At 40.3% G+C, this 22324-nt stretch overlaps 3 protein-coding genes across 3 annotated transcripts in view; 1 reads left to right on the plus strand and 2 right to left on the minus strand.

Annotated features, from left to right (window-relative positions):
• Positions 1–22324, minus strand: part of tubgcp4 (tubulin gamma complex component 4) — a 248833-nt gene that overhangs the window by 139142 nt on the left and 87367 nt on the right. The gene's annotated exons all lie outside the window — the stretch shown is intronic.
• On the minus strand, positions 2979–6401 carry cartl (cocaine- and amphetamine-regulated transcript-like). Its single transcript, XM_062068649.1, has 3 exons — positions 6193–6401; positions 4758–4832; positions 2979–3277 (listed from the first exon to the last, which is right to left on the minus strand). Exons 1-3 carry the CDS (start codon positions 6328–6330, stop codon positions 3170–3172), a joined length of 321 nt encoding a protein of 106 aa, XP_061924633.1. The 5' UTR covers positions 6331–6401; the 3' UTR covers positions 2979–3169.
• Positions 20282–22324, plus strand: part of iqgap1 (IQ motif containing GTPase activating protein 1) — a 115797-nt gene continuing 113754 nt past the window's right edge. Inside the window, exon 1 of the mRNA XM_062030480.1 lies at positions 20282–20602. Within this exon, the coding sequence (XP_061886464.1) occupies positions 20557–20602 (46 nt within the window). The 5' untranslated portion in view covers positions 20282–20556. The remainder of the gene's footprint in view (positions 20603–22324) is intronic.

Here is a 22324-nt window from a genome sequence, read left to right on the forward strand (position 1 = left end):
AAAAAAATCCTGGTCTGTGATGTCATAAGGGCGAAGCCGGGCTGGCTGCTGCTTGCTTCCGCCCGGAGGGGGAGGGGCTTGTGGGAGCAGCGTGTCCTGCCGGCTCGCGGAAGTCTTTCCTCGTCCTTGGCGACGCTTCCGGGACGGGAACGTCGCGCCGATCGGCACCAGTTTGCCTCCATTCCCCCACATCATCCCCCTGCGCTCCCTGGGGGGAAAACGCAGCGTCTCTTCCTCCATCGCGCGGAGGACCTCCTACGCTGCCTCGTCAAAACCGTCCAACTTTCGTTTGGAGAAACTGTTATCCTGGCGTCCTACTGTCAAGACTTGATTCTTGGGTCTTGTTTCTCCGGAAGGCAACGGAAAGTTGGCGCGGGCCAGACGTGAATTTGCATACATGATTTATTTTGACACTAATAAACTACAAAAAAAGGAAGCAAACAAAAGGCGCTCACAGCGGAGGTAACAACTTGACTATGAAAACAAAACTTGCACAATGTCAAAAACTATGAACAATAAAACAAAAACACAAACTGTGGCAATAATAAACAAAAACTTACTTGGTAAAGAACTGTGAACATGACATGAATCAGAGTGATGAAAAAGTGTGAGGACGCCAGGACGAACAACAGAAACAGACAGATTTAAATAGTGACGTGATCAGTGAAAACAGGTGCGTGACTCGAAACGTGAAACAGGTGCGTGACAAGACAGGTGAAAACTAATGGGTGACCATGGAAACCAAACCAAACAAGGAAGTGCAACCAGGAACTAAAAAGAGTCCAAAAAACAAACACATGGCCAAAACAAAAACATGAACAGACATGACAGTTTTCCAATAACAAACCATGTAAATCCAATGAACCTGTGCCAGATACTAAAATACTTTTACCACAAATCACATTTTATAGGAACCAACTATTGTTTTACATGCAGAAAACGAATGAAATTACAGTAGTGTTCCAAACCTTCTTTATCAAAACTTTCTTTGGTACCATGACATTTTTTTGCAGTCACACTCAATAAAAAATATACACAGAAACTAGTGTTGTCGCGATACCAATATTTTGGTACAGGTACCAGTCCCAAAATGATTTTGATACTTTTCTGTACTTTTCTAAATAAAGGGGACCACAAAAAATTGCATTATTGGATTTATTTTAACAAAAAATCTTAGGGTACATTAAACATATGTTTCTTATTGCAAGTTTGTCCTTAAATAAAATAGTGAACATACAAGACAACTTGTATTTTAGTAATAAGTAAACAAACAAAGGCTCCTAATTTAGCTGCTGACATATGCAGTAACATATTGTATTATTTATCATTCTATTATTTTGTCCACATTATTAAGGACAAGTCAAATCAAATCAAATCAAATCAACTTTATTTATGAAGCACATTTAAAATGTACCACAGGGGTAGCCAAAGTGCTAGAAAATGAATTATTAATCTGCTTGTTCATTTACTGTTAATATGTGCTTACTTTCTCTTTTAACAGGTTCTATCTACACTTCTGTTAAAATGTAATAATCACTTATTCTTCTGTTATTTGATACTTTACATTAGTTTTGGATGATACCACAAATCTGGGTATCAATCCGATACCAAGTAGTTACAGGATCATACATTGGTCATATTCAAAGCCGTCATGTATCCAGGGACATATTTATTGACTTTATAAACATAATATACATTTTTTAAAAACGAAAGAAGATGTTGTGATGCCAAAAAATATAAACGTATTCATAGTAGTATCGACTAGATACGTGCCTGTACTTGGTATCTTTACAGTGGATGTTAAATTTTAGCAATCATTTAATTAGAAAACCTAATCATACATAAAGTGGGGTAAACAATAGCTGAGACATTGTATCACAAAAACATTTCAAAAACATATTGTTCTCTGTATTGTTCTCATATAATTGTTTATGTGCATGTTTCCAGTTGAGTACACTTCCTGTATACCTCCATGTGTAGTACACAGACAACAATTAGTCTGTGTTGTATGAATTAAGTATTACCTTTAGTACAACCTTTTCTTTTTCCGAAGACGAATAGAATGTAATTCAATATTCAAGTGATGATTGTCTTAAAAAGTAACTTAATATGTTTATGTCAATAGCAAATCATTGTACAGTCAAATCCGTTTAAGTTGGGTCCGTTTATGTCCACAATTCATTTATGAAGTCCTGGTCCATGTACAAAGGTTACACATCCTTTATTATCTTCTTTATTGTCCTTATGTCTCTGGTAAATATGCAGTAGGAAGGGGATTCATATGACCACATTCGTCACGGTTTACCTAACACATGAAACGTGACAAAAACCCCGGCCGAGTGATACCAAAGACTATAAAAATGGGACCCATTACCTCCCTGCTTGACACTCAGCATCAAGGGTTGGAATTGGGGGTTAAATCACCAAAAATGATTCCCGGGCGCGGCCACCGCTGCTGCTCACTGCTCCCCTCACCTCCCAGGGGGTGATCAAGAGTGATGGGTCAAATGCAGAGAATAATTTTGCCACACCTAGTGTGTGTGTGACAATCATGGGTACCTTAACTTTTTAACTTTTAAATTGGGGGGGTTTGCACTATCTACTTTATCCGCCAGATGGCAGTAGAGTTGAATATTTTAAAATGTTTTTTGTGGCAATTCCAACATTGACCACAGCGTCTGTTGCAGAATGGCGCTTTCCATAATTTTCAGCAGACAGCATTGCAAAATGATTAAACCCACCTCTTACGCTCATGGGAGATCCCCCCAAGAATGGGGCCATATGAATCCCTTCCTTAAAGTAACAATTAAATGCCCCAGCAGTGGTTAGTTTTGGTTATGTTGACAAAGGCTTATGTTGACAAACGCTTATGTCGACCTAAATCAACCAATCTGAGTTGTGTCAACTCAAACGGTTCCAATGCTCACTTATACAATTTAAGCATCCCAACAAAATAAGCCAACCTTGTTGATAAATCTCTTTATTGAACATGATGCATTCCCATGCTACATTTAAAGTGTCCTCCCCACAAGAGCATACCTCATGAAAACAACAACAAAAACTCACATTCTAAAGCCTCAATAGGCCAACAATTTTTGAAGTGAAATGTGCCTCCTGTCCAAGGATTCATTGGTCCTTACAGGTCAGTGAGTTTAAAAATGCGAGTGATTTAAAGGCACTTGAGCAGGTAGGAGTTGCAGTTGGCTCCCCTGCCGCAGTCGCAGAGCTTTCCAATTCGTGGTCCGAACTTCATGGCACAGCGGTCACCGATCCCACACTGGGGAGGAAACAGACCCACTCATAATAAGTTCACATCAGGATGCAAGAGGGCTTCAGGGACAAAGAGCCACAAAAAACTAAATGAGAGCCAATAGTAGATCATAAGTATTGTGCACTCATGACTTTATTTTGCTCACACAATGTTATCTAATGAATGTATTATTGTTGTACAGTAATCCCTCGTTTATCGCTGTTAATTGCCTCATACATTTCCGCAAAGTAGGACGATTTTATTTCTAAATCGAATATTTCTGTAGGTAGAGCATTGAAAAAATAGTTTAGGACTTTCTAAATACATTTTGCTACATTATGACAACCCTCCAGAAGTGAAATAACACCCTGTAGTCACCTTCACGTTCTTTTAATCCAATATATTAATGCTACCTGAGGCTGAACCAATCGGTTGCCAATCGGTTGTCATCTATAGTGGCCAATAATACTGTTGTATTGATATTTTTTGTTCAATGAGCCATTTTTATTATAAAAATGCTCAATTTAAAAAATTCAAAAATGTTGTAGAATATGCTTCCAACGTCAGAAAAAAATCTGCGATGTGGTGAAGCCGCAGTATTTGAAGCGTGATGTGGAGAGGAATGACTGTATTATAAATCAGGAGGCTAGCTTTTTGTGGCCTAAAATATTTTGTTTCACTGCTGCTTTTTCAAAAAGTTGCGATGGTATGAGGCTTATTATTTTTCAAAACAAGTGCATCAGCTTGTAATTTTATGAAGAAAGATGTGATGTTTGGGTTTGTCAGTAAATTAGCAGCATAACTCAAAATGTTATGGGCAGATTTGGATTAAACTGTCAGGAAATGTCAAAAATGGGATAAAGAAAAAGTGATTGGATTTTGGGGGTAATCCAAATTGCATTCTGGATTCAGGATTAAAGGCCAGGTCTGCTTTTGTGGTTATCAAATCTTGTTCGTCGTCATATTCAACCCCTAAAAACACATTATTTCAACAAATCAAACAAATGTGTGCATAGTTTTACTCGATTGCAACCGTGTGTAATCCTGCAAGTTCTGATGTATTGTAAATGTATTTACTTTTAAATTTGTTGTTAAGTCTTAATTCAGCGTTTGATTCTAAATATAATTGTCCAACCAATTAAAAGCAAGTATTGGCATAATCAATAGTGGCTTTGTATTTACTTTTATCTGGTAAACACCATGATTAAACATATATCTCACCCCCACTCAGATATATCTTATTCTTGTTTTAGTAAGAAGAAAACAGGAGAATTGGAAGGTTTTTTTTCCGCCTACTCAGCTAATTTGGCTTGGCCAGCCGTCTATTGTAGATTACTCTGTAATTGATCCAAGAAAACATGGTTATTACCTTTTCTGTTAATTAGAATTTGGAGGGATTAAGGAAATACATTACAAGCACTGACTTTCAGTCGATTCATTGAACTCAACTTTTAATAGGGAGCACAGCCGGGTCATTTGCATAAACATGCCAATAATATTGAGTTACCAGCGGGATGCTGCCTCGCTTCTCCGTGGAAACACCATTATGCACCTTGCCCAGCAACACCTCCAGTGCTTCGACCTGCAAAGAAACACAACTAAACGTCAATGTACTTTATGTGGAACACTTTGGGGGATTATTATAATATTAAAAAAATATATAAAATTATATAAAAAATTCTAAAAATATATATAATATATAAACAACAACACTAATGTCTGTATTAAGAATATTTGTTTTACTACAATAAATACAGTATTTATGAAATTATCAAAACATGAATAATTCATAGCAGTTTTAGGGCTTACTTGTGTCATTTAGGGTTTTAACAGGGTTAACTTTCTCTTCATTTCAAATATAATCTAAATACATTTGGTGATGCTTGGAGACCAGTATTTAGTGAGCCAGCAATTATTTGTGTCTACTATAATGGACACACATTCCAAATGCAAAACACTACAACTTAATAAAACCAGCCATTTGTCATGATTTCATATAGTTATTGGGGTTTTAAAATAAGACATTATGTTTTTTAAGCACAAGGCAAAAGTGTTTAATCTGTGGTTTTCAATTTTAAGATACTAGTCAGCATACTATACTTAATTTTTTTCATACAGAACAACATGATGAAGATGGTTAAGGCAAATAATGTGTCAAGATGCATAAATATTAGTGTGTGACCAAGAAATGTGTCATTTATAATGCGAGTTAAAAAAAATATGTGGCAAAGGTCATATGAACTACATACTAAAGCCACAAAAGTTCCAAATTTAAAGCGACAGTTGCCTATGTTTTTTAATGTTTTATTTTTTTATTATTTTATTTAAAAAAAATTGTTATTTTTATATACCGCAACATAAAACATAGGCAGCAAGAAATAATTATTCAGTTGAAATATAGATAGTTTATTCTGACCAAAACAACATATTGTACTAATATTTTTACTTTTTAATGCAACAAAATGCAACTTTTATTCTTCTTTTTTTTTTTTTTTTTTACAAAAAAAGTGCTATTTTGATATACTGCAATATAAAAAATAGGCAGCAAGAAATAATTATTCAGTTGAAATATAGATAGTTTATTCTGACCAAAACAACATATTCTACCTAATATTTTAACTTTTTAATGCAACAAAATGCAACTTTTATTCTTCTGTGTCTCAGAAGTTAAAATGAGACATAAATGAAATGAAGACTTTACAAAAAAGTAAACCAATATATTTTTTAATTGATTTCATTTATACAATTATAATGTATCTGTGATTTGTGTTCGTGCGTGTGCGTGTGTTTGCGTAAGTGCGCAACCCAAAAAATAATGCTACGGTAATCATAATAATAACAATAATAATAATGATAATAATAATAATAATAATAATAATGATAATAAAAAGAGAGGGTAAAAACACACCAAAAAAATCAATATAGAAAGGGGCCAAACTGACCAGTTCTTGGTCTGTTGCTGGTTCGGCTCTGTCCCGTTCCAAGTCCTCCTGGGACATCTCCTGGGACGTCTGGCCGTGACTGAGGGCTGCCAGCAGGCTGACCAGCAGCAGCCCGCGGAGAACAGCGGAACTCTCCATGGTTCTGCTCCTGCAAGTTGGACGGAAGAGCGCCGAAGTGGTGAGGAGGAGAAGATGAAAGGCGCAGGGAAGTCGCAAGCAGGTTGAAGTGAAAGCGTCCTTCGGAGGGATGATTGCAGCCTTATAAGGACTTGTGGCCCCGCCCGCTAGGCCACTGCGGCAGGCTGAATGAAGCATGCTGCTTGCAAGGGGACAGACAGGCACTACTTTTCCCATTTTAATTAAAAATGCAAAAATAAATAAATGTTATCATAATTATTCATATCAATATACACTATATTGCCAAAAGCATTTGGCCACCTGCCTTGACTCACATGAACTTGAAGTGCCATCCCATTCCTAACCCATAGAGTTCAATATGATGTCGGTCCACCTTTTGCAGCTATTACAGCTTCAACTCTTCTGTGAAGGCTGTCCACAAGGAATTTTCGACCATTCTTCCAAAAGCGCATTGGTGAGGTCACACACTGATGTTGGTCGAGAAGGCCTGGCTCTCAGTCGCCGTTCTAATTCATCCCAAAGGTGTTCTATCGGGTTCAGGTCCGGACTTTGTGCAGGCTAGTCATGTTCATCCACACCAGACTCTGTCATCCATGTTTTATGTACCTTGTTTTGTGCACTGGTGCACAGTCATGTTGGAAGAGGAAGGGGCCCGCTCTAAACTGTTCCCACAAGGTTGGGAGCATGGAATTGTCCAAAATGTTTTGGTATCCTGGAGCATTCAAAGTTCCTTTCACTGGAACTAAGGGGCCAAGCCCAACTCCTGAAAAACAACCCCACATCAAAAATCCACCTCCACCAAATTTCACACTCGGCACGAAATGTACCGTTCTCCAGGAAACCTCCAAACCCAGACTTGTCCATCAGATTGCCAGATGGAAAAGCATGATTCATCACTCCAGAGAACACGTCTCCACTGCTCTAGAGTCCAGTGGTGATGTGCTTTACACCAGTGGTCCCCAACCTTTTTGTAACTGCAGACCAGTCAACGCTTGAAAATTTGTCCCACGGACCGAAGGAGGGGGGGTACAGTCCGTGCAGTCCGACTGTATCCCTGCAGACTGTATTGATCTATATTGATATATAATGTAAGACCCAGAAATATTAATAACAGAAAGAAACAACCCCTTTGTGCGAATGAGTGTGAATGGGGGAGGGAGGTTTTTTGGGTTGGTGTATCTTGTGTTTTTCATGTTAATTTAATTTTAAAAAAGTTTTTATTTTTATTTATTTTTTTAATTTCTTGTGCGGCCCAGTACCAATCGATCCACGAACCGGTACCGGGCTGCGGCCCGGTGATTGGGGACCACTGCTTTACACCACTGCATCCGACACTTTGCATTGTACTTGGTGATGTATGGCTTAGATGCAGCTGCTTGGCCATGGAAATCCATGAAGCTCTCTGCGTACTGTACGTGGGCTAATTGAAAGTTCACATGAAGTTTGGAGCTCTGTAGCAACTGACTATACAGAAAGTCTTTGCACTATGCGCTTTAGCATCCGCTGACCCCTCTCTGTCAATTTACGTGGCCTACTACTTTGTGGCTGAGTTGCTGTTGTTCCTAAACTCTTCCATTTTCTTATAATAAAGCCCACAGTTGACTTTGGAATATTTAGGAGCGAGGAAATTTCACGACTGGATTTGTTGCACAGGTGGCATCCTATGACAGTTCCACACTGGAAATCACTGAGCTACTGAGAGCGGCCCATTCTTTCACAAATGTTTGTAGAAACAGCCTCCATGCCTAAGTGCTTGATTTTATACACCTGTGGCCGGGCTGAGTGATTAGGACACCTGATTCTGATCATTTGGATGGGTGGCCAAATACTTTTGGCAATATAGTGTATGTCATTTTAAATTCATATAGAAAATCTTACATTTTGGATTTATATTTATTTTAAACGTTTCATTAAGTCAGGGCTGTCTTCGTTTTTTATGAGGAACGTTGTTGAAATTATATGAAACAACAGCAACAATTGGCACAAAAAAAGCAGAAATGTGTACTGCAACGAGAAAAAGTTGAAATTGTAATACTACTAATACCAATAATGGTATATGTGTTTCACCTTTAAAACAAAGCTGACACAAAGCTTTTTTTTAAATTTTTTTTACATAAGGTCTTTACTTACCCTTTAGAAAAAATAAATTGAAATAACAAAATGACTAAACATTGTTTGATTTTTCAGTGTGCAGCCACTGATGAAACGTTTAGAAACCCATGTCAAGGCATCAGTCAGAAGAAAAATTATGATATCATGTTATTTGTTTTATTATTATCATGCAATAGTAGTACAGTAGATCCTGGTTGTGTTCAAAGACACCACGTGCATCATGAACCCACTGAAAAAAAGCCCTAAAAAAGCCTCAATAAGCGGCCTGCTATCCACATCAGGCCCACCAAGTTTTTCATTTGGCCCAATAAACGTCACCCAAATCATGAAATTGTTCAGTCTCACTAGAGAAGAGTTTTCATTCGTGCAGTACTTCTTCTGCTCTGCAGGAAGCAACAAATGTACGCGTGGTGGTGCATGGTGCTATTGGCAAAGCACACACTAAAAATCTGACTTCTAACACCGACTAGACTACAAAAACTTTATTTTCCCTATTAAAGTTGTTCCTTAGTTATTGCTGTTAATTGGTTCCGGACATGGCCGCGATAAAAATATTCCCGCCAAGTATAGGAATCATTATTATAAATCCAACATTCTCATAGCTAGAGCATAAAAAAAATCTGTTTATAGTTTTTTGCAACATTAAAAGAGCCTTCGATACATTAAATAACGCCCTTTAGTCAACTTTTCACTATTTTAATCCATTATAGTAATGCTGGCTGAGGCTTAAGCCAATTGGTTTGGTCTGTTCTACTGGCAAAAACTACTGTGGTGTTGATATTTTTATTTTATTTCGCTATTTGTATGCTTGAAAATGCTTAATTCAGGGCACAAAAAATTTAGAATATTGCTTTAAAAAATATCCCAAAACAAATCTGCTATGTGGTGAAGCCGCAATATTTTACGACTGTATGTCGATGTGTTTAGTTTTCAAGTGAATTTCATCACTTTCAGACGAAACATTACAAATTTGACACAGTGTCCAAAAGTGCGCCCAGGGGCCATTTGCGGAGAGCAGCTCTTTTTTCATGGGCCTGTGGCACACTGTAGAACTACAAAAACAGATGATACAAATGAGCAAAAAAGGCATGATATAATAAGAAAAATCTGAAATGTTGATAATAATAACCCAAAGATTTATCTTAAAATATATATATTTTATTTTTTTTAAATAGCCGATTATGCAAATCGGAAAATGGGGCCAACTAGCCCCTGCAGATAGTACAATCGAGCACTTTCTATTTAAGTTACCATAAAAAAAACTATTTACTTTTTAAAGAATAAAAAGAATACAGGAGGTGGTTGGTCTTTGTGCAAGTTTTGTCCCACAACGACGGTGTAAGTCGAGTTTTAAAGTAAATCTGAACGTACATCTAAATGATATCCAAATTAATATCCAAGTCGCTCACACTGTACACAAAAAACATGAAAGAATAAATAAATAAATGAAATAGTAAGAACAACCAAAAAATCCTTACTTTTATTCTGTGGTCGTGATACACAATAGAAGGGTTGTTGCAAGGGAAGTAGAGACAGACTTAGGAAGTCTCAATAATGAGACCACTATGCTGCTAAATTATGACTGTCTATATTTCATAAGAGCAAATGTTCAAAGATACCATCTTTATCCTGAATAAAGCATGTGGCACAATGTTGCTCGACATTTCTCCACTTTCTCAGCGTTGGGAGACATCATGAGGGGTAAAAAGTCAACATAAAAGAACAAAAGTGATTTTGTCCATCCTATAGCAAAGTGCAACTATGAATGCTTCTGCTTACATATTTTTCTCTATGTACGGTAGTAATAACTTAAGTGCATAACTACTATGAAGTGTCATAAAGCGGGATATACAGGGGCATGAATACGAGGTGCGCTCCAAAAAATGCTATTTTTATTTATACCAATTCTAAATCGATCCCTCATTTTTAGGAATCGATTACTTTTTTATTTTATTTTATTTTTTTTATAAAATCCATTTTTGGATTAAACCATCAAACAACTATTACTGATATTATTATTATTATAATTTGTATTATTATTATTATCAATATTGCTGCTTTTATTAATTGTTGGTTTTCCTTTTTTTAGTATCTATTGTTTTTATTTGAATTTATTTACCAAATAATATAGGACGAGAATCGTGCTGAATCGAGAATAAATTCTGAATAAAATCGTCGGTCAAAGAAATCTAATTAAATTGTGAGTGTTTATGTACTTCTATTTGAAAATGCAAAATGTAAAGAGAATGGTACAAGACTAGCATCACTATTGTGCAGGATGAAGGTTTTGTCTGTATAAGATTAGAGATGATAACCGGCTTTCTTTACACAATATATATATATATATATATATATATATATATATATATATATATATATATATATATATATATATATATATATATATATATATATACACACAAAATTGTTTGGGTGACCCCAAACTTTTGAACGGTAGTGTATATATGCATATATATATATATATATATATATATATATATATATATATATATATATATATATATATATATATATATATATATATATATATATATATATATATATATATACATGTATATATGTATGTATATATATATATATATATATATATATATATATATATATATATATATATATATATATATATATATATATATATATATATATATATATATATATATATATATATATATATATATATATACATATATATATATTGACTTCAGAATGATCATGTTTTGTAGTAGTAGTACATTGTGATAGAATAACACAGTTAACTTTTTGCTCAATGATATTTATGACCAATAGCTGGCAAATGTAAAAAGTTTTCACATAAAACATTAAATGAGGGTTTTTTTTAAGAAACATTTAAAGAGGCTGTTTGCAGCTGAGAGCTTGTTGCCTGTGTTTGAAAATGGTTATGATTTCATCCTCTGGTTCAACAGCTACATAACAACCAGAGCATCATTTTAGTTGGGCCAAATGGCTGTTTTTTATATAAAGTTTATCTTGTAAATGTGAAAATATGTACATGATTCCCAAAGACTGTGCCGCGGCACAGTAGTGAGTCGTGAGCGTTCATCAACATTATTCATCTAACCAACAGTACTTCACTGCTTGCTCTCTGTTAATCTAAGGTTTACTCGGCTTAGAAACACCAACTCACACATCGATTGGTGCAAATCCTCATTGTCTCCAGCTGGACGTCACTACACCTTCACACTCGCTAATGCCCATCAATCTTTCTAAAACTCCCAAACAATAACCTTCATGACCTTCTGGACTTTGGGGTTTTAACCAAAGAGTCTCCATTTGAAATTCAAAACTATTTCCAATTTCAGTTTATGTACTCAATTAGTAACATTTTAATAAGACTGCTAAGTTTGTGTAATTCTCAGAGCATAAATGATCTTTACCAGTCGTATTTACGATTGCCTATGTATGCTTTGTAGTATTTCCTGGTCTTTGTATTCCTGTTCACATCCTGACACCTTCAAAGCTCCGCTGGTCAGTGGATTGATGGCAAGTATTTTTAGCCTACAGGCGAGTGTGCTCGACTCTCATTCAGCAGGGATGTGTGGTCAGGGTATCGAGCCCGGGCATACGCCAGTGTGCTTGTGTACTTTTTCTACTGGGTTTAAGTGGCAGCCTGTTGATGAATTTGTGCAATGCTGCCACCTTGCTGAAGGCTTCTGTATTATTCAAGCATGAACCTCGGATTCAAGAGGAACAGTGTGGTTTTCGTCCTGGTCGTGGAACTGTGGACCAGCTCTATACTCTCGGCAGGGTCCTTGAGGGTGCATGGGAGTTTGCCCAACCAGTCTACATGTGCTTTGTGGACTTGGAGAAGGCATTCGACCTTGTCCCTCGGGAAGTCCTGTGGGGAGTACTCAGAGAGTATGGGGTATCGGACTGTCTGATTGTGGCGGTCCGCTCCCTGTACGATCAGTGTTGAGCTTGGTCCGCATTGCTGGCAGTAAGTCGGACACGTTTCCAGTGAGGGTTGGACTCCGCCAAGGCTGCCCTTTGTCACCGACTCTGTTCATAACTTTTATGGACAGAATATCTAGGCGCAGTCAAGGCGTTGAGGGGATCCGGTTTGGTGGCTGCAGGATTAGGTCTCTGCTTTTTGCAGATGATGTGGTCCTGATGGCTTCATCTGGCCAGGATCTTCAGCTCTCACTGGATCGGTTCGCAGCCGAGTGTGAAGCGACTGGGATGAGAATCAGCACCTCCAAGTCCGAGTCCGAGGTTCTCGCCCGGAAAAGGGTGGAGTGCCATCTCTGGGTTGGGGAGGAGACCCTACCCCAAGTGGAGGAGTTCAAGTACCTAGGAGTCTTGTTCAGGAGTGAGGGAAGAGTGGATCGTGAGATTGACAGGCGGATCGGTGTGGCATCTTCAGTAATGCGGACGCTGTATCGATCCGTTGTGGTGAAGAAGGAGTTGAGCCGGAAGGCAAAGCCCTCAATTTACCGGTCGATCTACATTCCCATCCTCACCTATGGTCATTAACTTTGGGTTATGACTGAAAGGACAAGATCACGGGTACAACGGCCGAAATGAGTTTCCTCCACCGGGTGGCGGGGCTCTCCCTTAGAGACAGGGTGAGAAGCGCTGCCATCCGGGGGGAGCTCAAAGTAGAGCCGCTGCTCCTCCACATCGAGAGGAGCCAGATGAGGTGGTTCTGGCATCTGGTCAGGATGCCACCCGAACGCCTCCCTAGGGAGGTGTTTAGGGCACGTCCGAACGGTAGGAGGCCACAGGGAAGACCCAAGACACTTTGGGAAGATTATGTCTCCCGGCTGGCCTGGGAACGCCTCGGGATCCCCCGGGAAGAGCTGGACGTAGTGGCTGGGGAGAGGAAAGTCTGGGCTTCCCTGCTTAGGCTGCTGCCCCCGCAACCCGACCTCGGATAAGCGGAAGAAGATGGATGGATGGATGGATGGAACAGAAACAGTACTACTAAAAGTTCCCTTCCACTATTTGACTGAAATAAACATCACAATAACTGTTAATTTTAACCATTTCACTTGACGAAGGTCCTAACACGAGTTTTGAGCAGCTTTACAACAGGATTATATTATGTACATGGACTACAGAATGTAGCTTACTCTTCCTGTTAGTGCTGCCATACTTACCCATTCTATGTACGTGTTAATAATAATTTTTGACAGGTGGTTTCATGAGCATATTCAAATGAAAACTTGTAGATAGCATACAATGTTTCTCATCATATTGTAACCGTTAAGGTTTTACTGTGTTTATGTGCACACATATTTGCTCAAATACTGTAGTTTTATAAAATGATTTGCTTGCTCTCAATACTTATATATCATTATATTACATACATTATAGTGAATACTGTCTTATCTGTGTTGGCCCTGCAATGAGGTGGCGACTTGTCCAGGGTGTACCCTGCCTTCCGCCCAAATGCAGCTGAGATTGCGACCCCGAAAGGGACAAGCGGTAGAAAATGGATGGATGGATGGATAATGTGCTGCCTTGTGGAGGTGTGGTTAGCACGATGGCTACACAGTCAGGAGATCCGGGGTGGATTTGCAGAATGCAGAATGCTGCAATATAAACTGGGAATAGTGTCAACTTTAGGTCTTTTGTGGTTTTACAAATGTAGTTTATATACAGGTTGAATGGTTTTGGTCTCAGAATTGACCCCTGGGGTACACCTCAAGATACAGCTAAGCACTCCAACGTGTGATCTCTCAGCTTCAAATATTGCTTCCTGTTTATAGCTTTTCACCCAGTTCAAAACCGCTCCCCTCAAGCTGTATCATTCTAATTTGTCAATTAGGATATTGTGGTTGATTGTATCAAATGCTTCTTTCAGATCTCTGTTTGCGATTGATGGCATTTTTAATTTCCTGTGTTATTGTAATTATTGTCATCGATGTTGAAATGTTTTCTCTGTAATATTGTCTATCTGAAAATACTTAGTGTTTGGTAATGGAACTCTGAGAATAATGAAACTGTTAGGTTTCTTGTTTTTTTACCTGCTTGTCCTGGTTCTCCTATCTCTCTCCCCTAAGTTGCGATTGACTCCAGGAGGTGGGCCAACTCCTCTGAGATAATCTCACTCACCTGCTGCTGGTTCTTTCCCTATAGTGTCCATCCTTGCCCACCAGACAATGCCGGTGTTCTGTTGAATTTTGCTTCTTTCTTGAAAAAGTTAAAGTTAAAGTACTACTTATAGTCACACACACAATAGGTGTGGTGAAATTACTCTCTGTGTTTGACCCATCCCCTTGTTCCACTCCCTGGGAGGTGAGGAGAGCAGTGAGCAGCAGCGGTGGCCGCGCTCGGGAATCATTTTGGTAATTTCACCCCCAATTCCAACCCTTGATGCTGAGTGCCAAGCAGGGAGGCAATGGGTCAAAATTGTTATAGTCTTTGGTATGACTCGACCACCAGTAGCATGAAACAGTGGTTAAAACGAAAATGTACGCTACCATTCTTTGCGTCAATGTGAACTTTCTTCCGCTGTAATTGTCTACATGCCTGCTGGTCAGAATGTACAATGAAATAGACATATTTTAAAATCACAACTTACTTGTTGTACACAAGGCATACGTGTTTTGATGAGCATTTTGTTCGAGGCAAACATTAAAGTATTTGCAGATGCATACAGTCAGTAACGTTGGGTAGCAGACATCGATGGGTAGCAGTTATGTCCTTACCATTCCCTGTTTAGGACTACTTGTTGGTATTTATGTTGCTACTTTGTTTTTTCCACCTTGCTATGTGTCTTTAGCCTTCCAACTATTAGTTATGTTGCTACTCGGTTTCCTTGGGTTTTCTTCGTGGCACTGACATTGAATTGATATGTATCTCCATCTCCAGTCTTTTAGATAGATTGGCTAATTTAATGAACATTAAAGGCTAATTTTATGAACATTAAAGTGACTGTTTGCAACTTCCTCAAAGTTACAATTTTTAAACCAAAAAATATAACTGGAACACAGTCGGCTGGCTTGTGGTTTAAAAGAACATATATGTTTGTATACATGTGTATATATATATATATGTGTGTATATATGCAGCACAGGCCAAAGGTTTGGACACACCTTCTCAATCAATGCATTTTCTTTATTTTCATGACTATTTACATTGTAGATTGTCACTGAAGGCATCAAAACTATGAATGAACACATGTGGAGTTATGTACTTAACAAAAAAAGGTGAAATAACTGAAAACATGTTTTGTATTCTAGTTTCTTCAAAAAAGCCACCCTTTGCTCTGATTACTGCTTTGCACACTCTTGGCATTCTCTCGAATGAGCTTCAAGAGGTAGTCACCTGAAAGGGTTTTCAGGTGTCATAGTTTTGATGCCTTCAGTGACAATCTACAATGTAAATAGTCATGAAAATAAAGAAAACGCATTGAAAGGAGAAGATGTGTCCAAACTTTCGGCCTGTACTGTATGTATATATATATATATATATATATATATATATATATATATATATATATATATATATATATATATATATATATATATATATATATATATATATATATATATATATATATATATATATACATACATACATACATACATACATATATATATATATATATATATATATATATACATATATATATATATATATATATATATATATATATATATATATATATATATATATATATATATATATATATATATATATATATATATATATATATATATATATATGGAGATATAACGATTTGTTTGTCACCAGAGGAAAAATGGGCTGGCATTATTGGCAGTTACTTACACGTACACACATATGCCATAGCACATATACATACACAAACATTGTCTCAGAAGTACTACAAAACATTGTAGTCATGTTGTTAGAATTGGCTAGACAATCAATCAATGATAACTAACGTTAGTGGGTAAACTTTGCAGAATTAGCTAACAACAAATGTACCTTATGGGTGTTACAAGGGGGGTATTTTACGTGCACAAAGCAGGAAGAAGTGGGGTTATAATGCTTATAAATAAATGATAAATGGGTTATACTTGTATAGCACTTTTCTACCTTCAAGGTACTCAAAGTGCTTTGACAGTATTTCCACATTCACCCATTCACACACACATTCACACACTGATGGCGGGAGCTGCCATGCAAGGCGCTAACCAGCAGCCATCAGGAGCAAGGGTGAAGTGTCTTGCTCAAGGACACAACGGACGTGACTAGGTTGGTAGAAGGTGGGAATCGAACCAGGAACCCTCCGATTGCTGGCACGGCCACTCTACCAACTTCGCCACACCGTCCCTAGTTCATTAGCCCTACCCCCAGTTACTTTAGCCCCGCCCCAGTGACAATTTTTTTTTTTATTCCCCTCCATTTTGCCCCATTCACCATGGCTTTTTCTTTTTTTCGCTTCACACCTGAGGAGTTGTCGTGTCCTGCTGAAATGTCATGGAAAGGCATGTTTAGCAGCAATATCAGCAGGGAAGAATTTACCCGCCGCCTGGACACCCTTCTCCCACCCTTAGTGACTGTTCCTCAGCCAGCTAGAAGCGTCTGGCATCCGCTTTTGGAGGGGGGGGATAGTACTGGTGGCTGTGCTGATGGGGTGGCGCAGTCGCACCCAGACAGGCTACCCCCTGCCAGACAAATTCCCCCAGTCTTTCGCTTTTCCCAGCCGCAGCCACCAGTCCCTCGGCTGGCCCCTGAGCTAGCGCCAGTCCCTCGGCTAGCCCCTGATCTAGCACCAGTCTCTCGGCTAGCCCCTGATCTAGCACCAGCCCCTCGGCTAGCCCCTGATCTAGCACCAGCCCCTCGGCTAGCCCCTGATCTAGCACCAGCCCCTCGGCTAGCCCCTAAGCTAGCACCAGTCCCTCAGCTAGCCCCTGAGTTAGCACCAGCCCCTCGGCTAGCCCCCGAGCTAGCACCAGCCCCTCGACTAGCCTCCGAGCTAGCACCAGTCCCCAGGATAGCCCCCGCATCTCCACCAGCTCCCAGGCTGACCCCCACGTCCCCTCTAGCTCCCAGGCTGGCCCCGACCTTCGCCCCTCGGCCGGCAGCGCCGACCACTGCCCCTCGGCCGGCAGCGCCGACCACTGCCCCTCGGCCGGCAGCGCCGACCTCTGCACCTCGGCCGGCAGCGCCGACCTCTGCACCTCGGCCTGCAGCGCCGACCTCTGCACCTCGGCCTGCAGCGCCGACCTCTGCACCTCGGCCTGCAGCGCCGACCTCTGCACCTTCCGCGCCGCCGATGACGTCTGCCGCTTCCGCGCCGCCTATGACGTCTGCCGCTTCAGCCCCGCCGATGACGTCTGCCGCTTCCACGCCGCCGATGACGTCTGCCGCTTACGCACCGCCGATGACGTCTGCCGCTTCCGCGCCGCCGATGACGTCTGCCGCTTCAGCGCCGCCGATGACGTCTGCCGCTTCCACGCCGCCGATGACGTCTGCCGCTTCCACGCCGCCGATGACGTCTGCCGCTTCCACGCCGCCGATGACGTCCGCCGCTTCCACGCCGCCGATGACGTCCGCCGCTTCCACGCCGCCTCAGACGTCATCCTCTTCGCCTCAGACGTCATCCTCTTCGCCTCAGACGTCTCCTTCTTGTTTCCGGCGAGACGCACCATGGCGCCACTCGCGTCCGCCTTTCCGACGGCCAAGATGGTGGCCGTACCTTGGTCGCCCGCCTCGCCGGCCTCAGCGGCATTCTACTCGCCGCCGCCACCAGCCTCGTCCCCGGTGGATTCGGGGACATTTGGGCCGGCAACCCACCATTAGTTCACTCCTCCGCCAACCCTTGACTTTTGTTCCTGTGTTTTTGTTTGTGGTACGACCAGTAGGACATCTGGAAGCTGTCCATAAGGAGGGGGGTACTGTTACGGCTCAGACTCCTGCCAACGCCTCTCATCTGTCTGTGTGCTCCAGTGAGCGCACCTCGGGACACGCCCACGAGCGCGCACATCCAGGAGCGCGCCGTGCGCGTCTCCGCCCCACGGCAGACGCCAGCTGCAAACGATCACCGGCTATTAGCACACCTGCACGTAATGAAGGACCTGCCTTCATAAGCTCTCACAAACTGCCAGGCGGCGCCGGAGTATAGTCTTCCATACCTGTCGCTTCCCGTGTTCCCCTGTGATCCCTTGTTGTTCCCCTTGCTCCCCCGGACTGCCTTTTGGATTCTCGACCTCCCGCTTGGACTTTCTTCTCTGACGCTTCTCTCTCGCCCGGATCACCTGCCGGCCCCCTGGACTTCCTCGTATCTAATTCAACACTTTGGTAATACACACTTCAGTTAAATTACACACATAGTATTACTTCACACACTTGTATTTTGGTCACACACTCCATTTTATAGTTTAGTTGTATTGTTATTATTATTATATATATATATATATATATATATATATATATATATATATATATATATATATATATATATATATATTTATTATATATATAATTAGTGAACCTTACTGCCCTCTGGTGTCTGTTTGTCGTCACCTCCCCTTTAGTCCAAACACAACAGTTTGCTCCACAACAAGATAGAGACAAAGAAGGAACTTATTGACTAAGGCGTCTGACTACAATGGCGAACTTGCACAAAGCTCTTTGGATAAATTGCTAAACGTCACAGGTTGTACAAATTCTAAACGACTCATTTGGAGAAAAGTATGAAGGAAGGCAAGATTGTTTTATAAATATCTTGGCCATACCTCCATGTTTTGATTTCAAATTTTTGGGACTTACTGTATATAGATTCCAAATGCACAAAAATAGGTACCAATAAAGTTAAAAGTTAAAGTCCCAACGATAGTCACACACACACTAGGTGTGGTGAAATTATCCTCTGCATTTGACCCATCCCCATGTTCACCCCCTGGGAGGTGAGGGGAGCAGTGAGCAGCAGCGGTGGCCGCGCTCTGTAATCATTTGGTGATTTAACCCCAAATTCCAACCCTTGATGCTGAGTGCCAAGCAGGGAGGTTATGGGTCCCATTTTTATAGTCTTTGGTACTCGGCCGGGGTTTGAACTCACAACCTTCCAATGTCAGGGCGGACGCTCCAACCACAAGAGCACTGAGCAGGCTAATAACTATAAATAACTATAAATATAAAATATATACTTTATATATTATATATTATATATATATATATATATATTATATATATATATATATATATATATATATATATATATATATATATATATATATATATATATATATATATATATATATATATATATATATTATTATTTCTATATTATATATAAAAAACAATAACAAAGAAATGTTGGTTTTTGCACAATACTTACTGATATTTCCTCTATGACATTTAAAAAAAAAAAATGTTCATGTCAATTTCATGTGTTGGATCAACTTCTGTTTAAAATATCTATTGCCTCTACTGTAGCGTTGGTGAGGAACATTGATAAACATTTTATCTATCCATCAATTTTCTACAGCTTTTCCCTCTCCGGGTCGCAGCGGATTCTGGAGCCTATCCCAGCTGCACTCGGGCGGAAGGCGGCGTACACCCTGAACAAGTCGCCACCTCATCACAGGGCCAACACAAACAGACAACATTCACACTCACATTCATTAGAAACATTTGACCAGTTTTGAACTTGCAATATTATGAAAAACTGTTTTTACCATTAAGAGTTTTTTTTTTTTTTTAAATAACATTGTCTCCGTTATTTAAAATATTTTTCATCTTTTTTTAAAATTTGTTCTTTGTTACAATAAACCGGCCAAAAAAGTTATACCCAGCCAGAGCCAGTGCCCTATAGTAGAGAGAGCACAGTTGGCCCATCGAGTCAGGTGTTGTCCTGCCAGCAGGGGGCGATGCGCCTCCACGTTGCGCTGTGGAGAAGCCTGGCAAGAAGTCCGTTTCCTGACACGCATACTTCTGGATTAGGAAGAACACACCCAGTGACATCAGTGAAGTTTGAAGAAGAAGAAAAAAGTTTCAACTGAAGGTGTGCAGAGAAGCAACAAGAGGACCGAAAGGTCCGGGTTGGAATTATTTGCCTTCAAGGAGGGACTTTTTCGGACTCCGGAGAGGTCGGCGGCTGAAGTGTTCAATACGCGTAGTTTGACGAGTTGAAGGTGGAAGTTTTGGTAAGAGAGGAGCATGTCAACTTCAGACGAGACGGACGGACTGAGGCCGAGATATGGCTGTAAGTTGTCACTTTTCTACGTTTATGGCGCCTTTTCCTCCCTCACACACACGATGGCCCTCTCTCTGCTTTTTGCTGTTAAACGCCCACTGCAAGCCTTTGAAAGTGTCTTTGATATGTTTGAACACACCCTGAAAGAGTTCTGGCAGCACGTTACAATCGTTAGGACTTCCGCATTTTTTAAATCTTCCAATGAACATTATGAAGGTATTCATCACATACGTTTATATATCATTTGCATTAAGGCTTTAAAACGCAATATGAACATACATACCACATAGCCTGTGATGTCCTTATTTTTCCTCTACTTCTCCCAAACAACAAGCAGGCTCGGCTTTTTCGTGGCCCTAAACACGATTTTGTTGGTGGTCCTATTTCGGTTTTATCATTATTGTACTACAGTCCTCCCTCGCCACATCACACTTCCAAGTTTGCGGCTTGTAAAGGTGACGAAGAGTGTTAGTTCCTGTCTAGAAAGCTTTCTTGATGCCAAAAACGCATTTAGAAATGGCTATGAAAATATAAAATGTAATAATAACTCCATCCATCCATCCATCCATCTATCTTCTTCCGCTTATCCGAGGTAGGGTCGCGGGGGCAGCAGCCTAAGCAGGGAAGCCCATACTTCCCTCTCCCCAGCCACTTCGTCCAGCTCCTCCCGGGGGATCCCGAGGCGTTCCCAGGCCTGCCGCTAGAGATAGTCTTCCCAACGTGTCCTGGGTCTTCCCCGTGGCCTCCTACCGGTCGGACGTGCCCGAAACACCTCCATAATAATAACTCATACTTTGTAAAAATGTATTTAGATGGGAACCAATTATCAGCGATAATCGAGGGCTTTTATCTGGCCCGCTGGACGCAATGAAAACCAACGGGCATGACCTCGGGGAGCATGCTTTTATTGACGTACCAGAATATGATGAAGCGTACATTGTAACCACGGTGGGAGACGAGAAAAGACCGGTGTCTTTCCTTTATTGTCAATAAGCGTACAATGTTATGCAGAGGTATAGTTATAACAATTTTATAGACAAATTATACTATATGGGGGGGTCGGGGCAAATATTCTCTTCTTCCTGGGGGTAAGGGGGCGTAACAGAATATATTTGAGAAGCACTGGCCTGACCTAAGCCTTAATAATATTTTTTGTGGTAAACACATGCTTTCATGTCTTTTGACAAGGTTTGTTCTGGTAAACTGTCTGTAGGTTAGATATAATCAGAATCAGAAATCCTTTATTAATCCCGAGGGGAAATTAAGATTTTCAGCACAATCCCATTCAAGATCATTAAATATTTTTTAAACCTTAAAAAATATATATATCTTTTATTGTTTTTGAAAATGAGAATTATCAGTAATATATAAAGAATCACTTGGATCTTAGTCAGCCAGTTACCACGACAGTACCCCCGCGCTGGGATCGTCCGCTCGCTCTACCTAGGCCCCATGATAATGTTTTGCATCCTTCAACGCAGGCCCCCAGGACCTTCGACAGTGCAGATACCCTGCCGGTCCCCTCTGCAGACTAACCTGACTCTCGCCAGATCCTCGTAGTTCGCTGAGCTCCACACAAGGATCTGGGACTTCTCAATAGGAGATGTATTTCAGAAGGCGTGGCCTTGTGAAAAAAAATCATTGTATGTGATTGGATAAACCACTTGTCCGTTATCTTAAATGACGTGCTACTTCAACCACTCACATCGAAATCAACCCGTGACGCTGATG

This window comes from Entelurus aequoreus, linkage group LG02 (genome assembly GCF_033978785.1).
Source record: "Entelurus aequoreus isolate RoL-2023_Sb linkage group LG02, RoL_Eaeq_v1.1, whole genome shotgun sequence".
NCBI classification, from domain to species: Eukaryota; Metazoa; Chordata; class Actinopteri; order Syngnathiformes; family Syngnathidae; genus Entelurus; species Entelurus aequoreus.

What these genes read in the sequence shown, in the direction of transcription:
- cartl (XM_062068649.1), bottom strand. Translation starts at nt 6,330, where the DNA reads ATGGAGAGTTCCGCTGTTCTCCGCGGGCTGCTGCTGGTCAGCCTGCTG. An exon ending in CAGCAACAGACCAAGAACTG is followed by an intron (nt 4,833 to 6,192) that starts GTCAGTTTGGCC and finishes GTTTCTTTGCAG; the next exon opens with GTCGAAGCACTGGAGGTGTT. An exon ending in AGCGAGGCAGCATCCCGCTG is followed by an intron (nt 3,278 to 4,757) that starts GTAACTCAATAT and finishes TTTCCTCCCCAG; the next exon opens with TGTGGGATCGGTGACCGCTG.